This window comes from Triticum aestivum, chromosome 6A (assembly GCF_018294505.1).
Source record: "Triticum aestivum cultivar Chinese Spring chromosome 6A, IWGSC CS RefSeq v2.1, whole genome shotgun sequence".
In the NCBI taxonomy this organism is placed as follows: domain Eukaryota; kingdom Viridiplantae; phylum Streptophyta; class Magnoliopsida; order Poales; family Poaceae; genus Triticum; species Triticum aestivum.
The window spans coordinates 41,284,165-41,308,738 of NC_057809.1; the positions used below are offsets into that span (position 1 = coordinate 41,284,165).

Below are 24,574 nucleotides of genomic sequence, written 5' to 3' on the forward strand. Positions count from 1 at the left end.
ATAATTAAGTTTATATTTCTATGCTAAAATTGCATTGGTTTTTGAACGAGAGATTTGGATGAAAACATAATTGCATGTGTAGAATGATAAACACCAAAACGGATCCCTAGTCAGATCGCTGGACTAGCTCGTGTATTGTTGATAATGACGCTGACAATAAGAAGAGGACATTTTTAGGGTAATAATGATGTTCATATAATTTGTTAACGTTTACTTATGTTCTTAGACCACGAGAATATCGTAAACCCAAATATTAGATGGTTACTTTTAGGTTATCAAATGTTACTCCACAACTGGGTGGTTATAAAAACGACTCTTGGATTCACAAAAAAGTAGGCAGTGGCGCTAGGTGTCAAGATTGGATACACTACGGGTCCACTCGGTATTAAGGCGTCCAACATTGCCTGGCCAGGATTGTGACTAAGGAGTCACGGGGATACGAAAAAGAGAAAAGAGTACAAATCGGAAGCGAGGATAAATAGGTATAGTGATCAAGGAGTTGATCACAAGGATATCGTCAAAGTCTTGCATCGGGTTGTATAATGTATCGCGCAAGAGATGATGAGGAGTCGCGACTAACATTGAATGTTCCACTCGTTGTTGTTGGCTCTATCACCGCGTGCGACAACCCGAAAGAGCCTCGTAGCATCGCGAGGAAGCTCACCATCTTGTACCTCGTTGGCGTCCTGGATGCGTCCACACCTAGCTCCATGTGGAATGTAGCTCAACCACCACGCTCCCTCTCCGTTGTTGCACGACACGGCATCATCCCGATCGACAATCGTCTCAAGATCCCCATCAGCTATAAGACTGTGTGGTGGTCGACACGTCTGGTGTGGTGTAGGTAGGGCACACGACGATGGCACGAGGTGGTGGAGAACATGGTCAAGGCAGCTGTCGTGCGCGTGCCCAGGAAGTGGAGGAATGTGCGAGCGCTGCACTTGGCACCCGAATCGATCGCCCTACCTCTCTATCCGCCATCGGGTTGTGCACATGTGTTCGAGCTCCGATGCACAGGAGGAAGTGATTCATGAAACCGAACAAACAACAAAATTTTTGGTGACTAGTGCGTTGGAGATGTCCTAAGTTTTTGTTTTTGGATAAAGGAGATGCCCTAAGTAGGGCCCACACGTCAACCGGACACCAACCATGCCTCGCTTTAGGTCTTCGTTTCTTTTTTTGAGCGGTGCTTCATGTCTTCGTGGGCTATAGCAAATACGGTGGCTAGGGCTTGGGCCCCCAAACCCAGCCTAAACCATAGTAAGTTTTTTTTGAGAAGAACTACTACTTCCTTATTCCATAATGTAGTGCGCCCATATTTTTCGAGATTTAACTTTGATTATAAATTAGACCAATAATACATAAATCATTTTATTAAAAAAAAACTTTTAAAAACTTCTTTTGACGAATTCAAAGGTAGCTGTCATGCTTCCGCCGCAGTCGCCTATGTTGATTAAATTTATGGTAAAAAATAAATCTTCAAAAGCGTGGACGCATTACATTGTGGAATGGAGGGAGTAGGTCCCACACGTCAGCAGACACCAACCAGGCCTCGCTTCAGGTGGTGATCAGGGCTTCATGGGCTATAGCAGCACGGTGGCTAGGGCTTGGGCCCCCAAACCCAATCTATCCTCGTCAAATCTTCTTCTCCTCGTCGCAATCCAATCCACCGCCCGGCGAAGAAAGGCGACGAGATGGCGGCGAGCAACTTCATGGGGTCGTCGTCGCGGCTCCGCATCGGGCTCCTCCCGTCCGTGACCCCGCGCCTCGGCCGCCGCGCGCTCGCCGCGCGCGCCTCCGCGGACAGCGGCGGCGGCCCGGTCCGCGTCCGCTTCGCGCCGTCGCCCACCGGCAACCTCCACGTCGGGGGCGCCCGCACCGCGCTCTTCAACTACCTCTTCGCGCGCTCCAGGGGCGGCAAGTTCGTCCTCCGCGTCGAGGACACCGACCTCGAGCGCTCCACCAAGAAGTCCGAGGAGGCCGTCCTCAGCGACCTGTCCTGGCTCGGCCTCGACTGGGACGAAGGTATTTGCCGTCACCCACATGTCAGCCTGTCAGGGTTCTTCTGAGCTGACCGAGAGATATCTGATGACTAGAGTTCAAGAACGAATTCCTACTCTGGATTGTCTTTGCGATGGCTGTTTTTGTATAAGAAATGTGCAACGGTGTAGTTGCTTATTAAGCTGTATTGTGGTAGTTAATCACTAGAGTAGAATCTGTTACCTGCAAATTGCTGTGCTCATCTGTGTGCCTGTTTAGGCCCGGACATTGGTGGCGATTTCGGCCCTTACCGCCAGTCGGAGCGCAATGCTCTGTACAAAGAGCATGCCCAGAAGCTAATGGAGTCTGGTGCTGTTTATCGATGCTTTTGCTCTAATGAGGTATCTTTCTCCCCCTCTCCTGACCTGCATGTTTGCCTGCTTAGTGAAACATGAGTTTTGTGGTTCCAAGTTCCACATATATGTAACATATTGTTGGCTCTTATCAATATGGGAGTTGAGTAAAGTTCTCCAAATGAATTATTTTGGTTGCTTTGAGTAAAATACTTGGGATTTTGTGCTTCTCATGAAAAATTAAATGTGACATATCCTACCATGACAGCTATGTATGAGTCATTTAAAACCTGGTGAACAATTTGAGGGCGTTATTTCGAGTAAACTCATGGGGCCTGGCCTGGCTGTAATATTCACTAATCAAATAGTAGCTCATCTAACAAGTGATATTGATGCTTCAGGAACTCGAGAAAATGAAGGAAACTGCTAATCGGATGAAGATTCCTCCTGTATACATGGGGAAGTGGGCTACTGCTTCAGATGCAGAAGTGCAACAAGAGTTAGAGAAAGGCACACCTTATACTTACCGCTTCCGAGTGCCAAAGGATGGTTCACTGAAAATCAACGACCTTATTCGTGGTGAGGTAATGACATAAAGTGTTTGAGCCTATGTTTTCATTTTCACATTACTGTAGGTCCACAACGTGAACTGCTCTTATGCTTTCTACGTTAGTGATCCAAAATTTCTGAATTGTGCGAGTAGCACAGTGATATACATATACTGACCATCGGATAGTTTTATAAAGGTCAGTTGGAATCTAAACACACTTGGTGATTTCGTGATCATGAGAAGCAACGGCCAGCCAGTGTATAACTTTTGTGTCACTGTTGATGATGCTACCATGCGCATTTCTCATGTTATCAGGTAACGGAAATTTATTACTCTTGGTCCTTACTTCTGATCGTCTGGCGCAGAATTCATGCATTTTCTTGTTTTTTTCCAGAGCTGAGGAGCACCTACCAAACACATTACGGCAAGCTCTCATTTATAAAGTAATTTCCTGCACCTGCTTTTATTGTGTCGTGATTATAATATAGTCTTGACCTTCGGAATGTGTGATTATAGTTCTGACCTTCAAAATGTCTGTCTCATCAAATGCAATGTTATGACCCTCTGCAGGCTCTTGGATTTGCAATGCCTTTATTTGCTCATGTCTCACTCATTCTGGCTCCTGATAAAAGTAAACTGTCTAAACGTCATGGGGCTACTTCTGTGGGGCAGGTAACTAGCTGATTGTTGGAAATACATGGTGTTTACCTGCATCAAAATATGTGACTGTCAAACTGTATTCTTGATATGCTTCTCTCTAATTGTCTGTATTTGTTCCAACTTAATTACTGATAATTTCACATCTTCTCTGGACATATTTTACTTTTGAATGAAAGGCGTGAAAGTGAAACACTCATTTGTTTTTCTTTCTCTGAACAGTATAAAGAGATGGGCTATCTGCCTCAGGCAATGGTCAATTATTTAGCACTCTTGGGCTGGGGTGATGGTACTGAAAATGAGTTCTTCACCATTGATGATTTAGGTTAGTTTGTGAACTCTTACTTCACTGGGCGGTTTTGAAAAACATAAGGACCTTTTGTTTCATCAATTCTCACTTTGGCGTTCCATCACTTGCAGTTGAGAAGTTCACTATCAATCGCGTCAATAAAAGTGGAGCAGTCTTTGACGCAACAAAATTGAAGTACATCAAAATTCTAACAATTTTCATATTGCCAGGACCTTTCTCACTCACTTGAACATGGGAAGTTGCATACATGCTTTTCTGATATATTTTCACAATAATCTGGTTTGTTTATAGATGGATGAATGGACAGCATCTACGGTCACTTCCTTCTGATTTACTCATCAAGGACTTCGAAGATCGATGGAGGAGCACAGGCATTCTTCTGGAGTCTGAAAGTGATTTTGCTAAAGTAAGACTGGAATTCAATTTTCTGTACACACTAGGGGTTCTTTACTTTGGAACTAGTACATGCTAAAGGGATACGTGGACTTATTTGACACAGTATTTGGTGCTAAGAGTTTCTGTTTCTTTCTCACAACCACCAAAAGAAAGCGATGTACAAAACGCTTCTTAATCATCAACAAATCATTTTTCTTTCAAATGTTGCAACATCAGGAGGTTTAGGACTAGTTGCTATCCTGGGAAGCTTTAATAATAATATGCACTATTTTGCGCAGGAAGCTGCTGAGCTTTTGAAGGAGGGCATTGATTTGATAACAGATGCGGATGCTGCCCTTTGCAAATTATTGTCGTATCCCCTTCATGACACTTTAAGCAGGTCTGCAAAACACTTTAATGTCTCATTAATTATTTATTTACTTGCCAAATGTGTAATCTTGTAAATTGCTTTGACTGAGTGTGGTAGGCTTGTTCCTATCAATTACTGTTTTTATATTTGTGTGTTTTTAATCTCCAGTGATGAAGCTAAATCTGTGGTGGAAGACAAACTTTCTGAGGTTGCGTCTGGTCTCATTTCTGCTTATGATAGTGGTGAGCTTGGTCAAGCACTAGCTGAAGGGCATGATGGTTGGAAGAAGTGGGTGAAATCTTTTGGCAAGACTCACAAAAGGAAGGTCAGTATTGATGAGGGCGATTGTGTTTTGATTTTGTTGCCAACGGAATCAAGGGTTGTTCCTGGGCTGTTTCAACTGTTTGGCCAAACCGTTAGAGCATCTAATTAATTTTAATTTTGAACTGCCTCAAGACATACATGCAAGATTTATTACCGTGTTTTCCAGCTATAACTTCTGGAAGTAATCTATCTCTCACTGAACCATGATAACTAGAGATGTTGAAAACACAGCTAACAAATAATTAGTTCAATACAAACCTTGACAATCCTGGCTGATATCAAGTTCCTCATCCAGCTCCGTGAATACTAATGCTTTTCCTGGCCATATACAACTGAAAGAAACAACTAATACGCATTGTATTGCTGTATTAACCTGTGAGCAGGGAAAGTCGCTATTTATGCCACTCCGGGTGCTGTTGACCGGGAAGCTTCACGGACCTGCCATGGACAGTACCGTAATCCTCGTGCACAAAGCAGGCACCTCTGGTGCGGTGGCCCCTCAGTCTGGTTTCGTGAGTCTCGACGAAAGGTTCAAGATCCTGAAAGAGGTGGACTGGGAGTCACTGCAGAAGCAGCAAGAGTCCCCGGTTGAATCTGCGGTTCCCGCAGCTTCGTAAATTTTGTAGGGAATCCAAAACAAATATAATGTGAGTGAGCGATGGTTTTTTACTCTTTTCTTTATTTATGCGTGTAATGAATTTTGAGGATATGTGCTCCATCTTGCTGTACTTTTTGTAGGTTGTGTTGCCTATTTCTTCCGTTGCTGGGAACACATAGGACACGTCTAGTAAGATGTACGAATAGTTTGGCGCTTAATAAAGTGTTTTTTCTGTATCATAGTACACTTTGATGCTTCAACTGCCAATATTTGATGATGTACTACAGAGATGTTTTCTACGCCATGTGTTTTTATTCCTAAAACCAATGGGAAAATCCATCTCTGCACCTAGCTCATCTGCACCCCCATTGACGAAGAAAATCAAAACAAATACTAAAATAATTCAAAAATTCAAAAAAAAATTGTGCGGTAGAAAATTTGATGCGTGAGGTTCGCTCAAATTTTCAAATCATTTGGACATGTGACAAGCTCTCAGCAAAAAAGATAAATTAGGGGTATGTAAAAATGTTTACTGTTTTGGCCCGATTTATCTTTTTTGCTGAGAGCTGCTCAGATGTCCAAATGACTTGAAATTTGGAGCGAGCCTCACGCATCAAATTGTCTACCGCACAAATTTTGTTTTGGATTTTTTTGATATTTTTGATATTTTTATGATTTGTTTTCTAAAAGGGTGTTGATGAGCCTGGGCACCAAAACACCCTACTCAAACCAATGATTCTATTTTATTGTCTACCAAAAGAAAAAATAATTCTTTCACCTTTGAAAAATAAAATAAAAAGCCTCTTGAGTTCTCGATATACCTAAAAACTGTTCATCTTCGAACTGAAATACTCCCTCCGTTACAAATTTATTACTTCATTTGAACTAAGGCCACACACTTATTTTAGAATGAAGGGAGTACCATAATAACATTTAGACATGAATGTAATCTTCAAGATGCAACTTTTATTTTTGCTTCATGTATGAATACGTTAGTGTAAGCATTTGAAAATAAAATTATAATTTTTTTATAACTAATTTATTGATACTACTTTCGCTTGGCCAATCAAGATCCTATTATTGTAGCTTTAGCCATAACAAGAGAATTACTGTTATTGCACGAAAAACGCCGTTTGTTTTAGGCAGCATTTTTCCTTTTTGCGATGAACTGTTTTTGGCAACGTGGGGAGCATGGTTGGGAGGATTCATATAAACCAGAGCTAGATTCAATCGTGAACCGAGCGCGTCTCGGCTGGTTAGGTTTCTTGTTGGTGGAACCTGCCCACCAGGTTCAAGTTCTAGACCGATAGGAGCAGGGTGTGCATTTATACGAGTGTTTGCGTATGTATTCTTTAAAAAAAAAACTAGATTCATATGGAAAAACCCCGATAGGACTCACATTTGGAAAGAACCCTAAAAGGTCATTTAGATTCTACAAAGGAACAAGATTCCGGGAATTAATGCTCTTTGCATTCTTTCAAAAAGTAGACAAGTACTATCACACGCTCCCCTACTCTTTCGTGCGGTTTGTGAATTTCCATCAGTCCAAATTTTATTTCATACCCAAGAATAATATATAAATTTTAGCATTTTAAACATACACTTTTAGTTCTTATTAAAATACATTCGCCAAAAAATAATCTACAATTAATTACCATTCGCAAAAATAACTACATTTAATTACCCCAAAAGTTTCACTTGCAAAACCTGGGCCAAGTTGGGGTTTAGGTCGCTGCTCCAAAGACCCGTGCCCACGACTTTCTCACCCGACCGCTCCTTTTGCGCCGCCACCGCCGCATCCGCGAAAACCTCGCCCCCACTCCCGCCGCCGCCTCCGCCGCAGCTCCGGGGTCCTAGAGTCCCAGCGGCGATGGCGTCCTCCATACTCTCCGACTGCTCCTCCTGCGCGACCTCCCGCCTCCTCCCCCTCCGCCGCGCCCTCCACCCGCCGACGCCCCGCTTCCGCCCCTCCCCCGGCCCGGCCCCGTTGCCGAGGAGGCCTCTCCTCGCCGCCGCCACCCCGCTCCCGCTCCTCCCCCGCGCGCGCCGCATGGCCGCGCTCGCCGCCGCCGCCTCTTCCGCCGACCCAGGTGTGCGCACCCATTTCGTCTTCTCCTCGCCTCACTAGTATAGTAGTTTTAAGTATTCTATTGTGTACTGCTGTCCCCTTCAGTGAGCTCCCTGAGCAAAAGCACAACCTTAGATAGTCCCCTTTTTTTTTGTTATAGTGTTATATTGTAGCAACGGATGAATTACCTGGAGAGGCTTGTTAGTTGTTACATCCGCATAGCTGTAATCCTGTGCTGCATCATGTTGTTCCGGTGTTATAATTGTGTCGATGAATGGGTTTGCTTGTGCAGCAACAGTTTTGGCCGATGCGTCTGCAAAGATCATCGACGGGAAGTTGGTGGCGAAGCAAATAAGAGAGGAGGTCGGCGTTGAGATCGCCCGGATGAAGGACGCGATCGGGGTGGTGCCTGGGCTGGCGGTCATCCTAGTCGGCTCGAGGAAGGATTCCCAGACCTACGTGCGGAACAAGAAGAGGGCCTGTGATGCGGTCGGTATCAAGTCGTATGAGGTCAATCTGCCAGAGGACGCTTCCGAGTACGAGGTCATCAAGCACATAGCAACCTTCAACGATGATCCGTCGGTGCATGGCATCTTGGTTCAGCTGCCCTTACCTCGCGTGAGTTCTCAATAGAGACTGTCATATAATTGTTGAACCCATTGCCTGAAGGGACTGTCATATTTGATCTTATTTAGTTTTTTGTTGTCTAGTGATTACTGACCTAGATATTATGTAGCGTGCCACTGAAATATGTATCAGGCATAATAAATCTGTTAAGGCATTGATAATGGCAGATTCCCTCAACCCTACACCAAACATTCCCATTTATTGATTCAAGTAACTGCATAGATGCTGTATAATTGTTACAGAAGCCATCTGGTTACATTCCTTAGAACTCATGGATAATACAGATGAACACATTTTATTTTATTTTGGCTAATGGTCATATGCCAATTGTGGTTTTGTGTTTCTTGTCAGCGTTCTATTAAAAATGACTATCTATACTGATTCTTGAGCTTCTTTTTTCACCTATGTGTTCTAATTAATTTGCAGCATATGAACGACGAGAACATATTGAATGCTGTTAGTATTGAGAAGGACGTTGATGGCTTTCATCCAGTGAACATTGGACGGCTTGCGATGCAAGGTCGGGATCCATTCTTTGTTCCATGCACCCCTAAAGGATGCATGGAGCTGCTACACAGATCTGGAGTTGAAATAAAAGGGAAGAGAGCTGTTGTAATTGGAAGGAGCAATATTGTGGGGACACCTGCTGCTTTACTCTTACAAGTATGAACTAGTTTTTCATTTAACATAGTTTGATCAACTTTATTTCAGTATTTAATATGTTTGCAAATGATTATTAGAAAGCAAATGCAACTGTGAGTATTGTACATTCAAAAACCAAGAACCCCGAGGAAATAACAAGACAAGCAGACATTATAATCGCGGCTGTTGGAGTTGCTAACCTGGTCAGAGGGAGTTGGATAAAGCCTGGAGCTGCTATTATTGATGTTGGCATCAATCCGGTTGATGTAAGGCACCTACTCTCTTTTAGCTAGAACCTTTCCATCTTTTCCCGTTCTTTTCTTTTTAGTGCTAAGGTGATCTGTTTACTTTTAACATACGCCTGTTTCTCAATGGAAAAGCTTGGTAATGTTTGTATAATGTTTTGGTTCAGAATGCAAAATTTTGACAATCCCAGAATATGGGGAGTTCTGCATGGTTTTTTTTGGGGAGTATGTGTTTGTCTTCGGGTTCCTCCCCGGGATCAAACTCTATGAAGCCCCATGCTTGGAACATTGTGGTGAATTTGTAGACTTATTATTTTAAGTTTGGGCAGCACAGTGATCAGTTAATTTAGAACTCTACTAGTACCTGGAAGGTTCTACTTGGCTGATGTCTTCCAGTGTATATTTTCTCTTTTGCTACCGGCGTGCCCCTTGCAGCATGTGTATTACTTTTCCTGCGTGGTATACTCACTGCTGATTTGGAATGCATCAGGATCCAGCAAGTCCTCGAGGTTACCGGCTAGTTGGAGATGTCTGCTTTGAGGAGGCCTCCAAGGTTGCAGGAGCCATCACACCAGTTCCCGGCGGTGTCGGGCCAATGACAATTGCGATGCTTCTGTCGAACACACTGGATTCAGCAAAAAGAATCCACAAATTCAAGTAACCGGACAACCCTGTAGTCAGAACTTCGGAGAGTGCTTAACGTTTGGTTTAGTCTACCAGGCAAGGTATTGCCAACTGTTCTATGCGCCTTTTGTTGGACCAGAAAAAGGTCAACAAGAGCCGTGAAATAAATTTTGACAGGGGTGAGAAATTTATCCCGGCTTCAAACTGTACCGTATTCGCTAATGTTCCATGAAATCCCAGTTCAATCTGTGGCACAACTTAGGTCAATTGAGATCTCAGTTAAGCTTGGATGAACCGTATGTTATGCTTGTTTCCACAAACTGATTGGGCATACATGAGTGGTGGTGGCCTCCCCTGCTGATTTGGCAGGACAGGAGAGGGAAGGAAACAAGCGCTCCAATGTCCAATCTAATCTATCCAGTTGGATCCTGGATTTTATTAGCTGTCCCAACTAGTTTTATGTATGGTACACACACTGCACTCACAGGGATATATATGATGGTTGTTCCTAACTGCTCCCACTCACAGCTGGATGGGAAGTTAGCTGATGAACCATTTCTGTTCAGGCAAGTAATCAGTGCAGTTTCTAGACCACATACATATATGTATCATATTGCTTTGCTTCTAAGTGTAGGGAGCGGATGCTTGATATCCTATATAATCAGTGGAGCTGCCAAATAAATGAGGGCCGCGTCGACGTGCTGGAATTTCCCCTCATTTCTGCAGGAATTGGAGTGTTTTCTTAATGAAATGTTGCTGCAAATGATAATAATCTATAACCATGACCTGGAACTGAATCAGAGATGTGCAAAAGGTTTCTGAAATAATAACATGTACTCCCTCTGTCCCATAATATAAGAGTGTTTTTGACACTTGTGTAGTGTAAAAAACGCTCTTATATTACGGGACGGAGGGAGTATATACATGCACAACTGAAAGGATATGGTCCAATTATATGAGATGCCTGTGCACTTCTGAATCTTGGTGTCTTGCCTTTCAACCAACATATCCCACTTTTCCCTTTCTGGCAAGAGTGGCTAGTGCCTACATGTCACCCTAGAAAGGAAGTGACACTGAATACAGTTGGTATGGTGGTGTGGGCAGATGGCGGTCATAAATAAATAGATACAGTAGTGTAATAATAATACAAAGTTGAGAAATTAGAAAATTTCTTATCAGGAAAAAGCAAGGACAGGAGCGGTTGTGCAACCACCACGGTAGTGCACCATTCCTTCAGAATTAAGATACTACCCCATTTGGAACGCCTAAGAACCTGCTGGATTATCCGAAACATATTTGTATCCTATGAAATTCCTGCAAAAACTCGTTAAATTTACGCGGTGGAAACAAGTTGTCAAAATTATCATACGGACATATCTTAATCTCATCGTCCTGGTGGAAGCTACATGTAAGATGTACTACTTTTGTAAGGTTATGATTGTATCTTATACGAGATTAGCTGTTGACAACTTTTGCTGCTCCCTTTGGTCTAGGTCGTTAAACAACTCACGCCGTCGGGCGCAGCGAAATGCCGTTGAACAATCAAGGGACACATGACGCAACAATGTGGTAGCAAGAGAAAACGATGGCATGGAGATGCAGAGGTCCTGCAATTATTTTAATAATTGCCATTAATGTGAGATCCTTATTGTGTTTATACATTGGAGAAGAGAAGAATCTTCACTGAATCGAGTAGCATTGCACCGTCCCTACATTCATGGTGATATCTCTTTCAAGGATATGGTGGTTTCTTTCGGTTAGACTTGGATTACAAGCTTAAAACACCTTTTTCGGATCCTCCCGCTCCTTGCAAACATGCACTCCATCTGTTCCAAAATAAGTGTCGTGGTTTTAGTTTGAACTATTCCAAACCCTTCGAACTTTTTAGAAAAGTTGAACCATTTCGTATGAAATTTACGCATTACAGACACAGTGATAAATACATTGCACCTAGCAAAAATAGCTAATTACCTACTCTCTTTGTTATATAATGCTAAAATAAATAACAAAAAATAATAATCAGAATCACCTTTTGCAACGGAAACATGTAACTAAATTATTTTTTGGGACGTGCATAATGATACAATGCTCTTTGAAAGATAGACGTGGATATAATATTGGAGGACAACAAATTTTCTTAGAAGTGAAATTGTTGTAATTTGCAAAGCTCTCTTTGTCCCACGTTGCTGAACAACCCATACATAGCTGCAAGCATAGACCGAAATCTGTGTAACAACCATGAAGGGGGAATAAAAAAGAAGAAGCATGCATTTACACAAAGGATGAAAATAATGTTCCTCTTATTTACTAATTCACATTATATCTTTTCGATGAAGTGTGAGACCTTTATCAAAATCAAGTAGGACTTACCTACCACATAGCACAACATGGCGATACAACTAGCACTACCAATGATACAGTGGTTTCTTAAGGTTCACCTTGAATGACAAGCTCGTCGTCCGGAGGCACCGGTTTCATCGTCAGTTTCATGCGTGGACTACATGTACTGCTCCTTTGTCTTAGCTTAATATGGTTGAAGCACCCAAGTCCCCGCGCAGAAATAAAGAGATTGGCGTCATGCCGTCCTTCCTCCTCCTGATTTCTCCTCTTAATTCTTCTTCTTCTTCCTTTTCTGATCCCCAACTGCTTCTCTAATCTTTCATATCCTTTTCTCTTGTTCCTTCCAGATCTCAACAATTCCCTTCTCTAATCTTCCTTATCCTTTTATCTTGTTCCTTCCAGATCTCATCAATTCCCCTGCTCCAACTAGTGAGGCTAGATCCTTTCTATCCAACCCATCAACCGATCTCTCTCCGTCTTATCTATATCAGCGGATTTCTTGATCGATTCTCGCTCACCAGCCTCTCTGCCCGCGCCCTTCCACCGCTGTGGCATCGCGCCTCCGCCACCACCGTCCGAGACTCCTACTGCATCAACAGGATTTCCTTGTGGTGCCGCCGGATTCCCGCGTCGAATAGGAAATCCTCCCCATCCCTCAGATCCGTCAGACTATCGGCCAAGTGCTGCTGGAGCGCCTTGGCCTCGTCCTTCTCGCTTGGCTAGGACAGCTAAAGGAACCGGTTTCTGAATTGGACAGAGAGCACGGCTGCTTCGAATAGGAGCAACACTTTCTGAAATTTATGTCTGTGGAGAAGCCGAACTGGAGTTGTGATTGCCATGAAGCTCATTGGCTGGAACTGCCGTGGCATGGGCAAGGACCTCAGCAGCTCTACTAAGATGGAGTACCTCGCAAAATTGATGAATTCCACGTGCTCAGGTAACTTTCGTATCTGAAATTAGAACATCAAGGTACAGTTCTTCTCATCTTAACTCTCGATTTAATAATAACGATAGCTTCGTAGTTCCATCTGTTGGTCGTTCTGGTGGTCTTTGGATACTTTGGTCTGATGAAGTTTGTGTCTCTGTCAAGTTCTCTAATCACTATATGATTTTAGCCCTTGTTGTCAATAAAATTACCAATGTGGAATTTGTTCTGGCTTGTGTTTATGGAGATCCCCATCATCGCCACACTAACCTAATTTGGGATCATCTTCTAAATTTTGTTAATGATAACATAGGGAAGCCAATTGTTTGTTTCGGTGATCTGAATGATATCATGTGTGATACGGAAACTACTTCTCTCAATGTGAATAAGAACCGTATGCGTGCTGTCAATAACTATGTCAAGCAATGTGGTCTGTTTGATCCGGGGTTTAGTGGACCGGCTTATACTTGGACAAATATGCGGTTCTCCTCAAGACCTATCTTTGAAAGGCTGGATCGTTGTCTTGCCAATGCAGATTGGTGTGTTATGTTTCCTAATACTAATATTTTTAATTTACCAATCATTCATTCGCTGAGTGATCATGCACCTATTCTGATATCCACTGATTCTCAGTTTCGTAGGCCTAAACTACACTTTAAATTTGAAAATTGATGGACTTTTGAGGAAGATTTCCAGGGCATTGCTAAAAATGCTTGGGACTCCTCGGTTAATAGACCATTCCATGTCAGAACCAATAACCTTGCAGGGACTTTGAAAAGGTGGTGCAAAAAGAAAAAACCTTTACAGCATCAACTTGATTGTATTTAGGATCAGATCAATGAGATTCAAATGAAGCCGGTGCATCTCCAAGACTATTCCCTTCAGGCAAGCCTAGTTGCCCAATATGAAGGTAAGTTGACCAAGCTCATTGAATTTTATAGGCAACGTGCAAAAAAACACTGGGCGACCAAAGGTGACAGGAACACATCCTTCTTTCACAATGCTGTTCAAAAGCGTAAGCGTCGAAATCACATAGTTTCTATTAAGGACACTCATGGTAATAATTTGTTTGATCCAGATGATATTGCCAAGGAGTTTGTTAATTATTTTAGAACTATTTTTCGCTCATCTTCTACTAATAATGACAGGCCCAGTTTGGATACTACTTTGCCGCAAGATACAAACGACTTCACCTACTCGATCCCTGATAAACATGAGATATGGGAAATTCTCAAAGGCATGAAGAAGAATGCCTCTCCTGGACCTGATGGATTCAATGTGGGTTTCTACCTTTCGGCTTGGAGTTGGATAGGAGATGATGTGAACAATTTGGTAAGAAATTTCTACACCACGGGTATTGTTCCGCCTCATCTCAATGATACTCAAATTGCGCTCATTCCGAAGAAACTTGCTTCGCATCTGCCTTCTGACTTTCGGCCCATAAGTTTGTGTAATGTTGTTTACAAAATCATTGCTAAATCTTTAGCCAATAGGTTGAAAGGACATTTGCCTAATTACATTCACCCCTCTCAGCAAGCTTTCATTGAAGGTAGGCGCATAAGCAATAATATTATTGTCGCCCAAGAAATTGCCCACTCATTCTCTCTTGCTTCTTGCAAGAGCCTTGATTTTATACTGAAAATTGACCTTGCCAAAGCTTTTGATAGAATTGAGTGGCACTTCATTGTCTTGGCTCTTGCTCGTAAAGGTCTCCATGGCCATTTCATAAAACTTGTTCATGCATGCATTTCATCCCCAACGTTTTCAGTGATCATTAATGGTCAATCTTTTGCAAAATTCAATAGTTCCAGAGGCATTAGACAGGGATGTCCTTTGTCACCGTATCTTTTTGTCCTTGCAGTAAATGAGTTATCTCTTATGTTACAGGATGCCTTGCAAGCTAATCACCTGACAGGTATTTCGCTTGGACAAAATTGCCCTCCTATTCACTCTTTGATGTTTGCAAATGACCTGATTGTTTGTGGCAAAGCTAATGTGCAGGAAGCTAATACTATTTTACAGCTTTTAGACCATTTTTGTTGTGATTCAGGGCAAACTCCAAACTGGAGTAAATCTGGTATCTTATTCAGCAATAATGTTACGATGCAGGTTAAACAAGATATTAAGAGAATCTTTCCAGCTCCAGACATCGACAATTCTTTCGTCCATTTAGGCCATCCACTTGTTTTACCTTCTAAAGATAGATCAGCTGCTTATAACTTTGTTTACGATAAATTCAAGTCCAAACTTAGCACATATAAAGCCAACAGACTCTCTCATGCGGCAAGATTAACTCTCATAAAATCCGTTTTCTCTTCCATTCCTGTATATTACATGTCCAACATACTTTTTTCAAAAAAGTTCCTTGCTAAACTAACAACAATCATTAGGAACTTTTGGTGGACAGGTATTCAAGATGATCAGACTACTAGAAGCTTGTGCCTTAGGGCATGGGCTGATGTATGTATTGAGAAGAAAATTGGTGGTCTTGGTGTTAGAAATTTGCAGGCAATCAACCAAGGACTTGTTCTCTCGACGGCATGGAGATTGGCAAAAGAGCCGCAAAGTCAGCTAGCATTGATTCTCAAGGCAAAGTATCATCATGATACATCCATTTGGAGAGCCCGGCCGAACAAACCTAAATCTGCCTTTTGGTCTGCAATTCTAAAGGTAAAGCCTCTTCTAATCTCGGCCACAATTTGCCAAATTGTTGATGGTGCTAGTTCTATTTGGAGCTCGCCTTGGTTTTCCGGATGGGAAACTATTTATGATCATTTTATCATTCAGCAACAATCTTTTTCTTACCCTGCACAAGTTAAAGATCTTTGGATACCGGGTCAAAAGAACTGGAATGCAAACTTGATTAATTCTCTTTTCACTCCTGAATTGGCTAATACCATTCTACAAACTCCTATTATTAAGGAAAATGGTAAGGATATGTTGCTTTGGAAACTAACTCCTGCAGGTGAATTCTCTTCCAAAAGTGCTTACAAGCACTGCTTCAACAATCTTCAGCTTCCACCAAGGCAAAGGCCCAAAATTGTCCCTATGCAGGTCATTTCCCTTCTTAATCAGGTGTGGGAGGATAAGCAAATGGCACCAAGAGTTCAGACATTTGCTTGGAGGCTTCTTAGAAAAGCACTTCCTACAGGTAAGAGGGCAGGTAGGTACTCCAAACATATCAATGAAAACTGCTCTAGATGTGGACTATTAGAAGATGAAATGCATATGTTGTTTCTCTGTCCTTTTTCTAAAGCAGCATGGTTTTGCTATCCCTGGTTTATTAAAACGGAATCTCTGGCTGAAAATTATCATTCTATTCCTGATATGATTCGTGCTTTGATTACATCTCAACATCCAAAAATAAGCTTGACTACTCTCTATACTTTTCTATGGTGTCTTTGGAAAGCTCGGAACGACTGTCTATTTTGTAGCAAATTATGCAAGCCTTCCCAGGTGTATGCTTCAGCAAATGCAATAATTGAAGCAACCAATTTAGAAGATAAGAACTTTGCTCAGCAACAAGAAAGCGATAAAGCTCAGGAGCAGTTGCAGGCTTCTTCAACAACCACGCATACACATGACTGTAATAACCTTACAGGGAATGTCATCTTTTGCGACGCAGCCTGGGAGAGACGCACAGATTCAGAGCTGGGCCATGCTGGCTTAGGAGTAATCATCACCATGCAAGACAATCGGCACCTCCAACGACTACACGTCTCTGCGCTTTCGCCTCCAGTTTCATCACCCCTCCAGGCTGAGACTTATGGGCTGCTACTAGCTACTAAGTTAGCAGATCTTCTGCAGGTTCAGAACCCTCACTTTTGCACCGACTGCTCGGTGTTAATTTCGGCGGCAAGGTCATCAACGGTATTTGCTGCTCCAGGATGTTGGGAGAACAGACCTCTCCTTGCAGAGATCCAAGCCTCTCCCTCTATTAGTCGTAACAAGATCACTCACATCAACAGAAGCAACAATGTAAAAGCTGATCATCAAGCTCGATTAGCTTTGCGGATTCAGTCAAGGTCCTTAGCTCTTTGTTGCTTATGTACACAAGCAGATCAAGGTCAATGTCCCGGAAAGGACATAGTTTCTGGTTCTAGCATGAGTCCCTTCATGCTTCTTTCTGTAAAATGCACCTGATCATCAATAAAGTTTTCTTGTGTTCAAAAAAAAAAGAATGACAAGCTCGTCCTTCTAGGCCGAGTCCCTAACAAAAAGTTTGCAGATTCAATTTTTTTCATAGGATAGTAAAATCATATGAAATAGTTCAATTTCTACACACAAAAAGGGTTCGGGTCCAGAAAGGATAAACTGACTCCTTACGATTCGCCTTGGATTATAAACTTAAATTACCTTGAAGGGTCTTTCTAAACCGAGTCCCTCATAAGGTAGAACTTTACCCAAATCAAATCGGACTCTACACACAACCAAAAAGTCACACCTAGCCCCCAAAGACAATCGAAATGCTAGCATGCAATTAATTACTCTCTTTGTTCCAAATTATATAAATAAATAATCACAAAATTAATTAAAATGGGCTTATCAATGGAAACGAGCCTTTGAGTTTTTGTGGGTCACACATCTTGATAGAATCCCATTCGAAGATACATCTAGATATAAATTTGGATGATGTTGTCGATTCTTAGAAGCGACACTGTTCCAATTTGCAATATTCTCTTTGACCCACCTTGCTGAAGAACCCATAGTGTCAAGGTAGCCTAAACGTTTTTTAACAACAGTTAAGTGTGAACAATTGGAAGGAAGTAGACATATAAAATATGTTATATTCTTTCGACAACGTGAAATCATCATTGAACCAAGGATGTCTTAAGTTACGACCAATGTAGCAGAACCGCTGCATTTATGACAGTAGCTAGGTGTACTTAGGATACATTGAATTTTTGCCGTTCGCCTCAAAACAAGCAATATGTGTTTTAAACGAAATGGGAGATCTTTATCGAATCAAGAAGGCCTTGCTTCCACATGCCCTACATTTATGACGATGCAACTACCCCTAGCAAGGGTACAACGTGTTCCACCTTGGAGTCGGGCTAGAAATCTATACTCAATTTTTTGGTAGCAACTTGCATAAGTAGGGTTTGTGTTTTTAGGGCTTAGGTTGGGGAGGATGGGGGCCGGGGGGGGGGGGAATACATCTTGTTATAATCCTCTTTGAAGATCATATTTTATATGTTGGAGAATAACATTGTATCTTATAAGTGAGACAATGATGGTTTGTAGGTGAACAAGGTTTAGTTGTAGCCTTTCCGAAGTAAAAGTATCGATCACACGGGGTTTAATTGCAGATTAATGGAATTGTGCCTGCAAGTTAGTTGTAGATGAAAAGGAATATGGAGGCGGAAATTTCTTAATGTTTTGAGTGAAGTTTGATCAAAAGTAACTACGCAAAAAGAAGTAAAAGAACAACACAGAGTAAATAAAAGCAATGAAACCGACAATATGATTAAGGCGTTCTCAAGGAGTCTAGATTCCCCGCTAGTATATGTGTTTAACGTAACATATGGATTGCATAGTTCTAGGTTGGATAATTAAGCCACTCTTCATGTTTGTAATTGGGCGAAACCGGGTACAACATACAAGCTACTTGTGTAGTCTTCGTACCACGCACGCCACCACCGTAGTTTCTCCATTCCGCTTCTCACTACGGTGATTAAGGGTTTTCCCATGGACACGCGGCACTAAGGGTTATTCGTTTAGCTTGTCGTAACACACATGGAATCCTCTGTGGTTCGGTATTACAATGGGATGGAGATGGGGCGGCCGTGAAGATGATGAGGGAGATGGTTGATACATCTCCGTCGTATCTACTTTTCCAAACACTTTTACTCTTGCTTTGGACCTAATTTGCATGATTTGAATGAAACTAACCCAGACTAACGTTGTTTTCAGAAGAACTACCATGGTGTTGTTTTTGTGCAGAAATAAAAGTTCTCAGAATTGGACGAAACTTTTTGAAGATTTTTTATGAAGCAAATAAAAAATACTGGAGCAAAGATCCATAGGAGGGGACCCAACAATGGCCCACAAGCCACATGGGCGCGGCCACCCCTTTGGCGCGCCCATGTAGCTTGTGGGTGCCACGTGGCTCCGCTGACCCTAATTCCAACGCTATACATTCAGATTTCCCGAGAAAAAAATAAGAGAAGAAGTTTCGTCGCATTTTACGATATGGAGCCTCCGCCACCTCCTGTTCTTCATCGTGAGGGCAGATCTGAGTCCGTTTGGGGCTCTGGAGAGGGGGATTCGCTGCCATCATCATCACCAACCCTTCTTCATCGCCAATTCCATGATAAACACCACCGGGAGTGAGTAATTTCTCCATAGGCTTGCTGGACGGTGATGGGATTGGATGAGATTTATCATGTAATTGAGTCAATTTGTAGGGATTGATCCCTAGTATCCACTATGTTCTGAGATTGATGTTGCAATGACTTTGCTATGCTTAATGCTTGTCACTAGGGCCCGCGTGCCATGATTTCAGATCTGAACCCTTTATGTTTTCATGAATATATTTGAGTTCTTGATCCTATCTTGCAAGTTATACGCACCTATTACGTGTTATGATCCGCATACCCCAAAGGGACAGAAATTGGGATTCTTTCCGGTGATTACCGTAGTTTGAGGACTTCATGTATTTACTATGTGCTAATGGTTTGTTTTGGTTCTCTATTAAAAGGAGGCCTTAATATCCCTTAGTTTCCTTATGGACCCCGCTTCCACGGGAGGGTAGGACAAAAGATGTCATGCAAGTTCTTATTATAAGCGCGCATGACTATATACAACATACATGCCTACATTACATTGATGAATTGGAGCTAGTTCTGTGTCGCTCTAGGTTGTGACTGTTACACGATGAATGTCATCCAACATAATTATCTATCACTAATTCAGTGCCTATGATTCTCGCATATTGGTCTTTGCTAAGTTACTACTGTTGCTGTTACTGTTATCGTTACTATTGCTACTTTGCCACTGCTATCAAACTATCATACTACTGTGCTACTAATCACTCTGCTGTAGGTATTTAGTTCTCCATGTGTGGTTGAATTGACAACTCAACTGCTAATACTTGCAGATATTCTTTAGCTCCCCTTGTGTCGAATCAATAAATTTTGGTTGAATACTCTACCCTCCAAAACTGTTGCGATCCCCTATACTTGTGGGTTATCAATGGTCGATGTCGGCATCTCCTTGTACAAGGTGTTGACGATTTCCTCCTTGTCGATTTTCCCTCCAGATCCCGTCCATAGGCCAGGGTTCTTTGTTCTAGAGAGGTTTTTGGTGATTATGTGCATCTGATCCTCGATCCAATCGCACATGTTAGAAATACTGAACCAAGGGATTGCGGCAGCGGCTAGTATGGTCGACGTAACAAGCACATGTGGTTGTACTGAACGCCCATCCTTCACTCTGGATCCCTTGTGATGACTAATTTATTTTGCATTTTATGGTCGCCTTATTCATGACATTTAACATGATTTTTACACCATAATCTTGGTATGTCCTCCTTATACCTCAAATTACATCCACAGGTGAAATCTTGACGAAAATAGACAAAAAAGTTGCGTAGACGCGGTAAAATCCGACAAATCCTACAACTAAGGTGTAGGACAGAATGTAGAAATGATGCCAAATTTTGACACCAAACAACTGCTGCAAATTTGCGACGTCCTCCTCGATGCACAATGTCGAAGAACCATAACATCAAGCGGAGCCCGAAGGCCATTTAACGATCATCAAGTGAGGACAATCCAAAAGAAGCAGTGGATCGATAAACACGTGTGAAACAGAGGCTTGCGGCGGCGGAACTTCTCATCTAGGGTTCTTTCTGGAGGTTTGGGTATTTATAGGAATTTTTGGCGTCAGTCTCATGTCAAGGGGTGCATGAGGGGCCCACAAGCTCGGGAGGCATGCCCTAGGAGGGTGCGGGTGCCCCCCAGGCTTGTGACCTCCTTAGTCAGCTCCTGGTCCAGCTCCGGTGCTTTGGGGGTCTCTTTTGGTCCATAAAAAATCACCATAAATTTTCAGCCCATTCCGAGAACTTCTATTTATGCATAAAAACGACACCACGATAGTCTTGCTGAAGACAACGTCAGTCCGGGTTAGTTATAATCAAGTTATACTAAAACCATATAAAATTGTTGTAAACATGGCACGAATACTTATAAATTATAGATACATTGTAGACGTATCGTGCCACCATTACTTTTTTCAAATAGTGGTGGCATTGGCATATTTAGTACACCAGGTTTATGTCATTAGTGGTGGTGTTGGAAATTGCTGCCATGCTATTTGTGTATCTATGCTTTTTTGGGCTGAACTTAGTTATGGCATGGCCTGTTAGGCCCACACTAGCACTGGGCCATCTCCTTTTACCTCCCTGTCGGTGTCAAAACCGGCGGATCTCGGGTAGGGGGTCCTGAACTGTGCGTCTAGGCCGGATGGTAACAGGAGGTAAGGAACACGATGTTTTACCCAGGTTCGGGCCCTCTTGATGGAGGTAAAACCCTATGTCCTGCTTGATTAATATTGATGATATGGGTAGTACAAGAGTAGATCTACCATGAGATCAAGGAGGCTAAACCCTAGAAGCTAGCCTATGGTATGATTGTTGATGTGTATGTTGTATGTTCTATCGACTAGCCTGGCCTCGGTTTATATAATGCACCGGAGGCCTAGGATAACAAGAGTCCTAGCCGAATACGCCGGTGGGGAGAATTCCTTGTCTTGATCGCCAAGTCTTGTGGAATCTTCCTTGTATGCGGCAGCCGTCCGAACTGGCCCATGAGTATACGACCACGGGGGTCCTCGGCCCAATCTAATAGATCGGGAGACGACGTGGTGAGTACCCCCTAGTCCAGGACACCGTCAATAGCCCCCTGAACCGGTCTTCAAGTTATGGACGCTCCTCGATTCTTCCAAACTGTTCTTCATCTTCGGTTGCCGGTCTTGAAAACTGGTTCAACAAATCTTCTTTATCTTCGATCTTGAGGATCACCGAAATGCATTCGACGAGTTTACACGTCGGGTATCCGAGGAGCCCCTTTAAGTTTCCGGCCTTTATCAATGCCTTGTTTATTTTTATGCCACACCTCGGGTTTGAAGCTGTTCCCGGGAGGCAGGGTCCTCTTGCGTCCGAGCTCCAACGCCGGACTGCATTCGAGGTATCTTTTGCAGCCGAGCACCAACGCCGGACCGCTTCCCAGCTCTAGCGCCGGAATGTATCTGAGCTCCAACGCCGGACTGTGTCCAGGCTCCAATGCCGGACTATATCCGAGGTGTCATATCACCTTGGTTCAAAAAAGTTGAAGGAGTTTAGCTGAGCTTAATGCCGGAAATGCCCTCTATGGAGCCAGCCACTAGCGCCCGAGCTTTATGCCGGACTGCTTCCGAGGTGGTGCACCACCCCGACTATGGGCCGATTTTTTGTCAATATTTTTTATTGGTGCAATTTATTCTCTGCCGAGATATATAGCCAGTAGCCCTCAAGGTGTGTATCGGTCTAAAACCCAAGATGCACATGAAGGATGACATAAGACCGCCGATCCCAGTAGCCGCTGAGACTCAGGTTGATTTGCAAAATCGGCCTGAGGATGAAGTCCTAGCTCGACAGAATATTTCGGGACACAAAAGCGGCATGCTCAGTCCTCAAGACTCAGGTTGGGTGCGACCGACCAACCTGAGGATCAAAATCTCCTCGGAAACTATATTGCACATAAAATTTTCTGCATTGGACAAGCAATGCAGTAGCCCCCGAGACACTGGTCGGGTGGCAACACCAGATCAGGGGATCGATGTGCCCCTTTAATATTTGTAAATAATAAGCCCGAAGCCCAGTAGCTCCCGAGCCTTAATGCGGGCACGGGTGGCCAAATTAAGGATCAATATCCATAGTAAAATCACAAATTATGTGTAATGACTCTATGTATCCAAGTACTTTACGTCATTAATGCTCGGATCCGCATTGTACAAAACTTTGTTGACCGACCATCGACTTCCACCTCCTTGGCCAGTAGCCGAGGAGTGTTTGTCCTACTTTATAAAGCCTTTATGAGGGCAAAGATTTACGACAAACAAGGCAATCTGGCCACACGGTTTTATAAACAAAGGTACGCAGAGAGATATGTTATATTACTGTTTAACAGAAGAAATGTATTCCAAAGAAAATAGTCCCGCTATCGGTTCCTTTCTTTGGGTTGTCATGCTAAGCATGATCATGAAACCTCAACTCGAATGTAAGAGCAAAATATCGAGGATTTAGTTTGGGAGGCCAGTTAATAGCCCCCGGTAGTGTTCGGCGACAGTTGAGGTCAAGCTGTAAACACTTCGGCCAATGTTATGAATGGCCCGTCATAGTCATCGGATCGCTAACCAGTTTACGCTTATTGTGACAGTCAGTTTTCGGCTTTCTCCACTAAGGTGCTTAACCATGTGAGCTGGAAGCACAATCGCAGTGGTTCTCCCTTTGCACGCCTAGCCGAACAAAACGGAACGTAGGAAGCAAGTGCAGGAGCCGGGCAACCCAACTATTGACCGAAGACACAATTCGAAACCGATGCATATATAGCAATATCTGAGAATGTTTTTGCCGAATCCCTAAAGGTGTCCGGCGTTGCACTGCGAGACTAATGATGGAAAAGCACAAATAGTTTAAAAGTGCCAAAAAGCTTGGAAAACCAAGAAACGTCAGTAAAAACATGACGTCCGAACAAGATCAAGTGTTCGGTGCCAATCCGAAAATTGGTCTTAGAAAAAAGAAGTGCTTCTGTCGTCCTTTAACATGACACATCCTATCTCAAGACTTCGAGCGGGTCAGCCTACGGCTTTAACCTCCTATCCCGAGGGTGGAGTACTTCTCATTAGGCCAGTTTAGCGAACTAAACTCTAGCGGCTTTGAGAAAGAAATTAGGCTCCCCGGCTAGTGACCGCACACTCGCGTCGAAAAAAAGGAGTGATAAATAATAATAATAGAACTTTGCAACGACTAAGAAGAAGAACACTTATTATAAAACAGCTAAAATAAACTTAAGAGCCCCCAAGTGACTTGGGTAGAAGAATGATTGCATGTACCGAAGTACTTATATCATATCTATGTTCAACCGAACTTTAAACGCGTCTTAACCGACCATCAGCTTCTCCCTCTTCGGTCAAGGACCGAAAAGTGTTATGTACTCCATCGGTCGAGAATATCGACGGTGTTTCCAATAATCAGGCAATCAGGCCATAAGGCTGTAACAGACAAAGCGCGCTCAGGGAACTTATGCTATATTACCGTGAAGTGTAAGAAGCATCTTCGAAGAAAATAGTACCCCAACCGATACCTTTCTTCGGTGCTCATTGTTATTATGAGACTTGTGCAATAGATTTTTTGTACTCATGAGTTCCATTGTGTGCCGACCATCATTGAAAACTGTAAGAGCGCTAGCTTTCGGCTTCACCCAGTCTGAGGTCCGGCTCGGTTGACCCGATTGTGACAATCGCAGAGGTGCTCCCTTTACTCCCTAGCCGAACAATCGGGAACGTAGGGGTAAACACAAGAGCGAGGCAACCCAGCTTGCAAAT

General features: G+C 42.9%; 2 protein-coding genes across 2 annotated transcripts; both read left to right on the forward strand.

Moving 5' to 3' along the window:
* Positions 1–1,616: 1,616 nt before the first annotated feature.
* On the forward strand, positions 1,617–5,756 carry LOC123131902 (glutamate--tRNA ligase, chloroplastic/mitochondrial). The gene is made up of 12 exons (XM_044551613.1): positions 1,617–2,025; positions 2,260–2,381; positions 2,735–2,917; positions 3,080–3,198; positions 3,278–3,326; positions 3,454–3,555; positions 3,763–3,865; positions 3,961–4,024; positions 4,142–4,256; positions 4,525–4,625; positions 4,764–4,920; positions 5,303–5,756. The coding sequence occupies exons 1-12, from the start codon at positions 1,695–1,697 to the stop codon at positions 5,534–5,536; spliced, it is 1,680 nt and encodes a 559-aa protein (XP_044407548.1). The 5' UTR covers positions 1,617–1,694; the 3' UTR covers positions 5,537–5,756.
* Positions 5,757–7,260: 1,504 nt separating this feature from the next.
* On the forward strand, positions 7,261–10,017 carry LOC123131903 (bifunctional protein FolD 4, chloroplastic). The gene is made up of 5 exons (XM_044551614.1): positions 7,261–7,607; positions 7,878–8,203; positions 8,639–8,875; positions 8,953–9,120; positions 9,590–10,017. The coding sequence occupies exons 1-5, from the start codon at positions 7,388–7,390 to the stop codon at positions 9,758–9,760; spliced, it is 1,122 nt and encodes a 373-aa protein (XP_044407549.1). The 5' UTR covers positions 7,261–7,387; the 3' UTR covers positions 9,761–10,017.
* Positions 10,018–24,574: the final 14,557 nt, after the last annotated feature.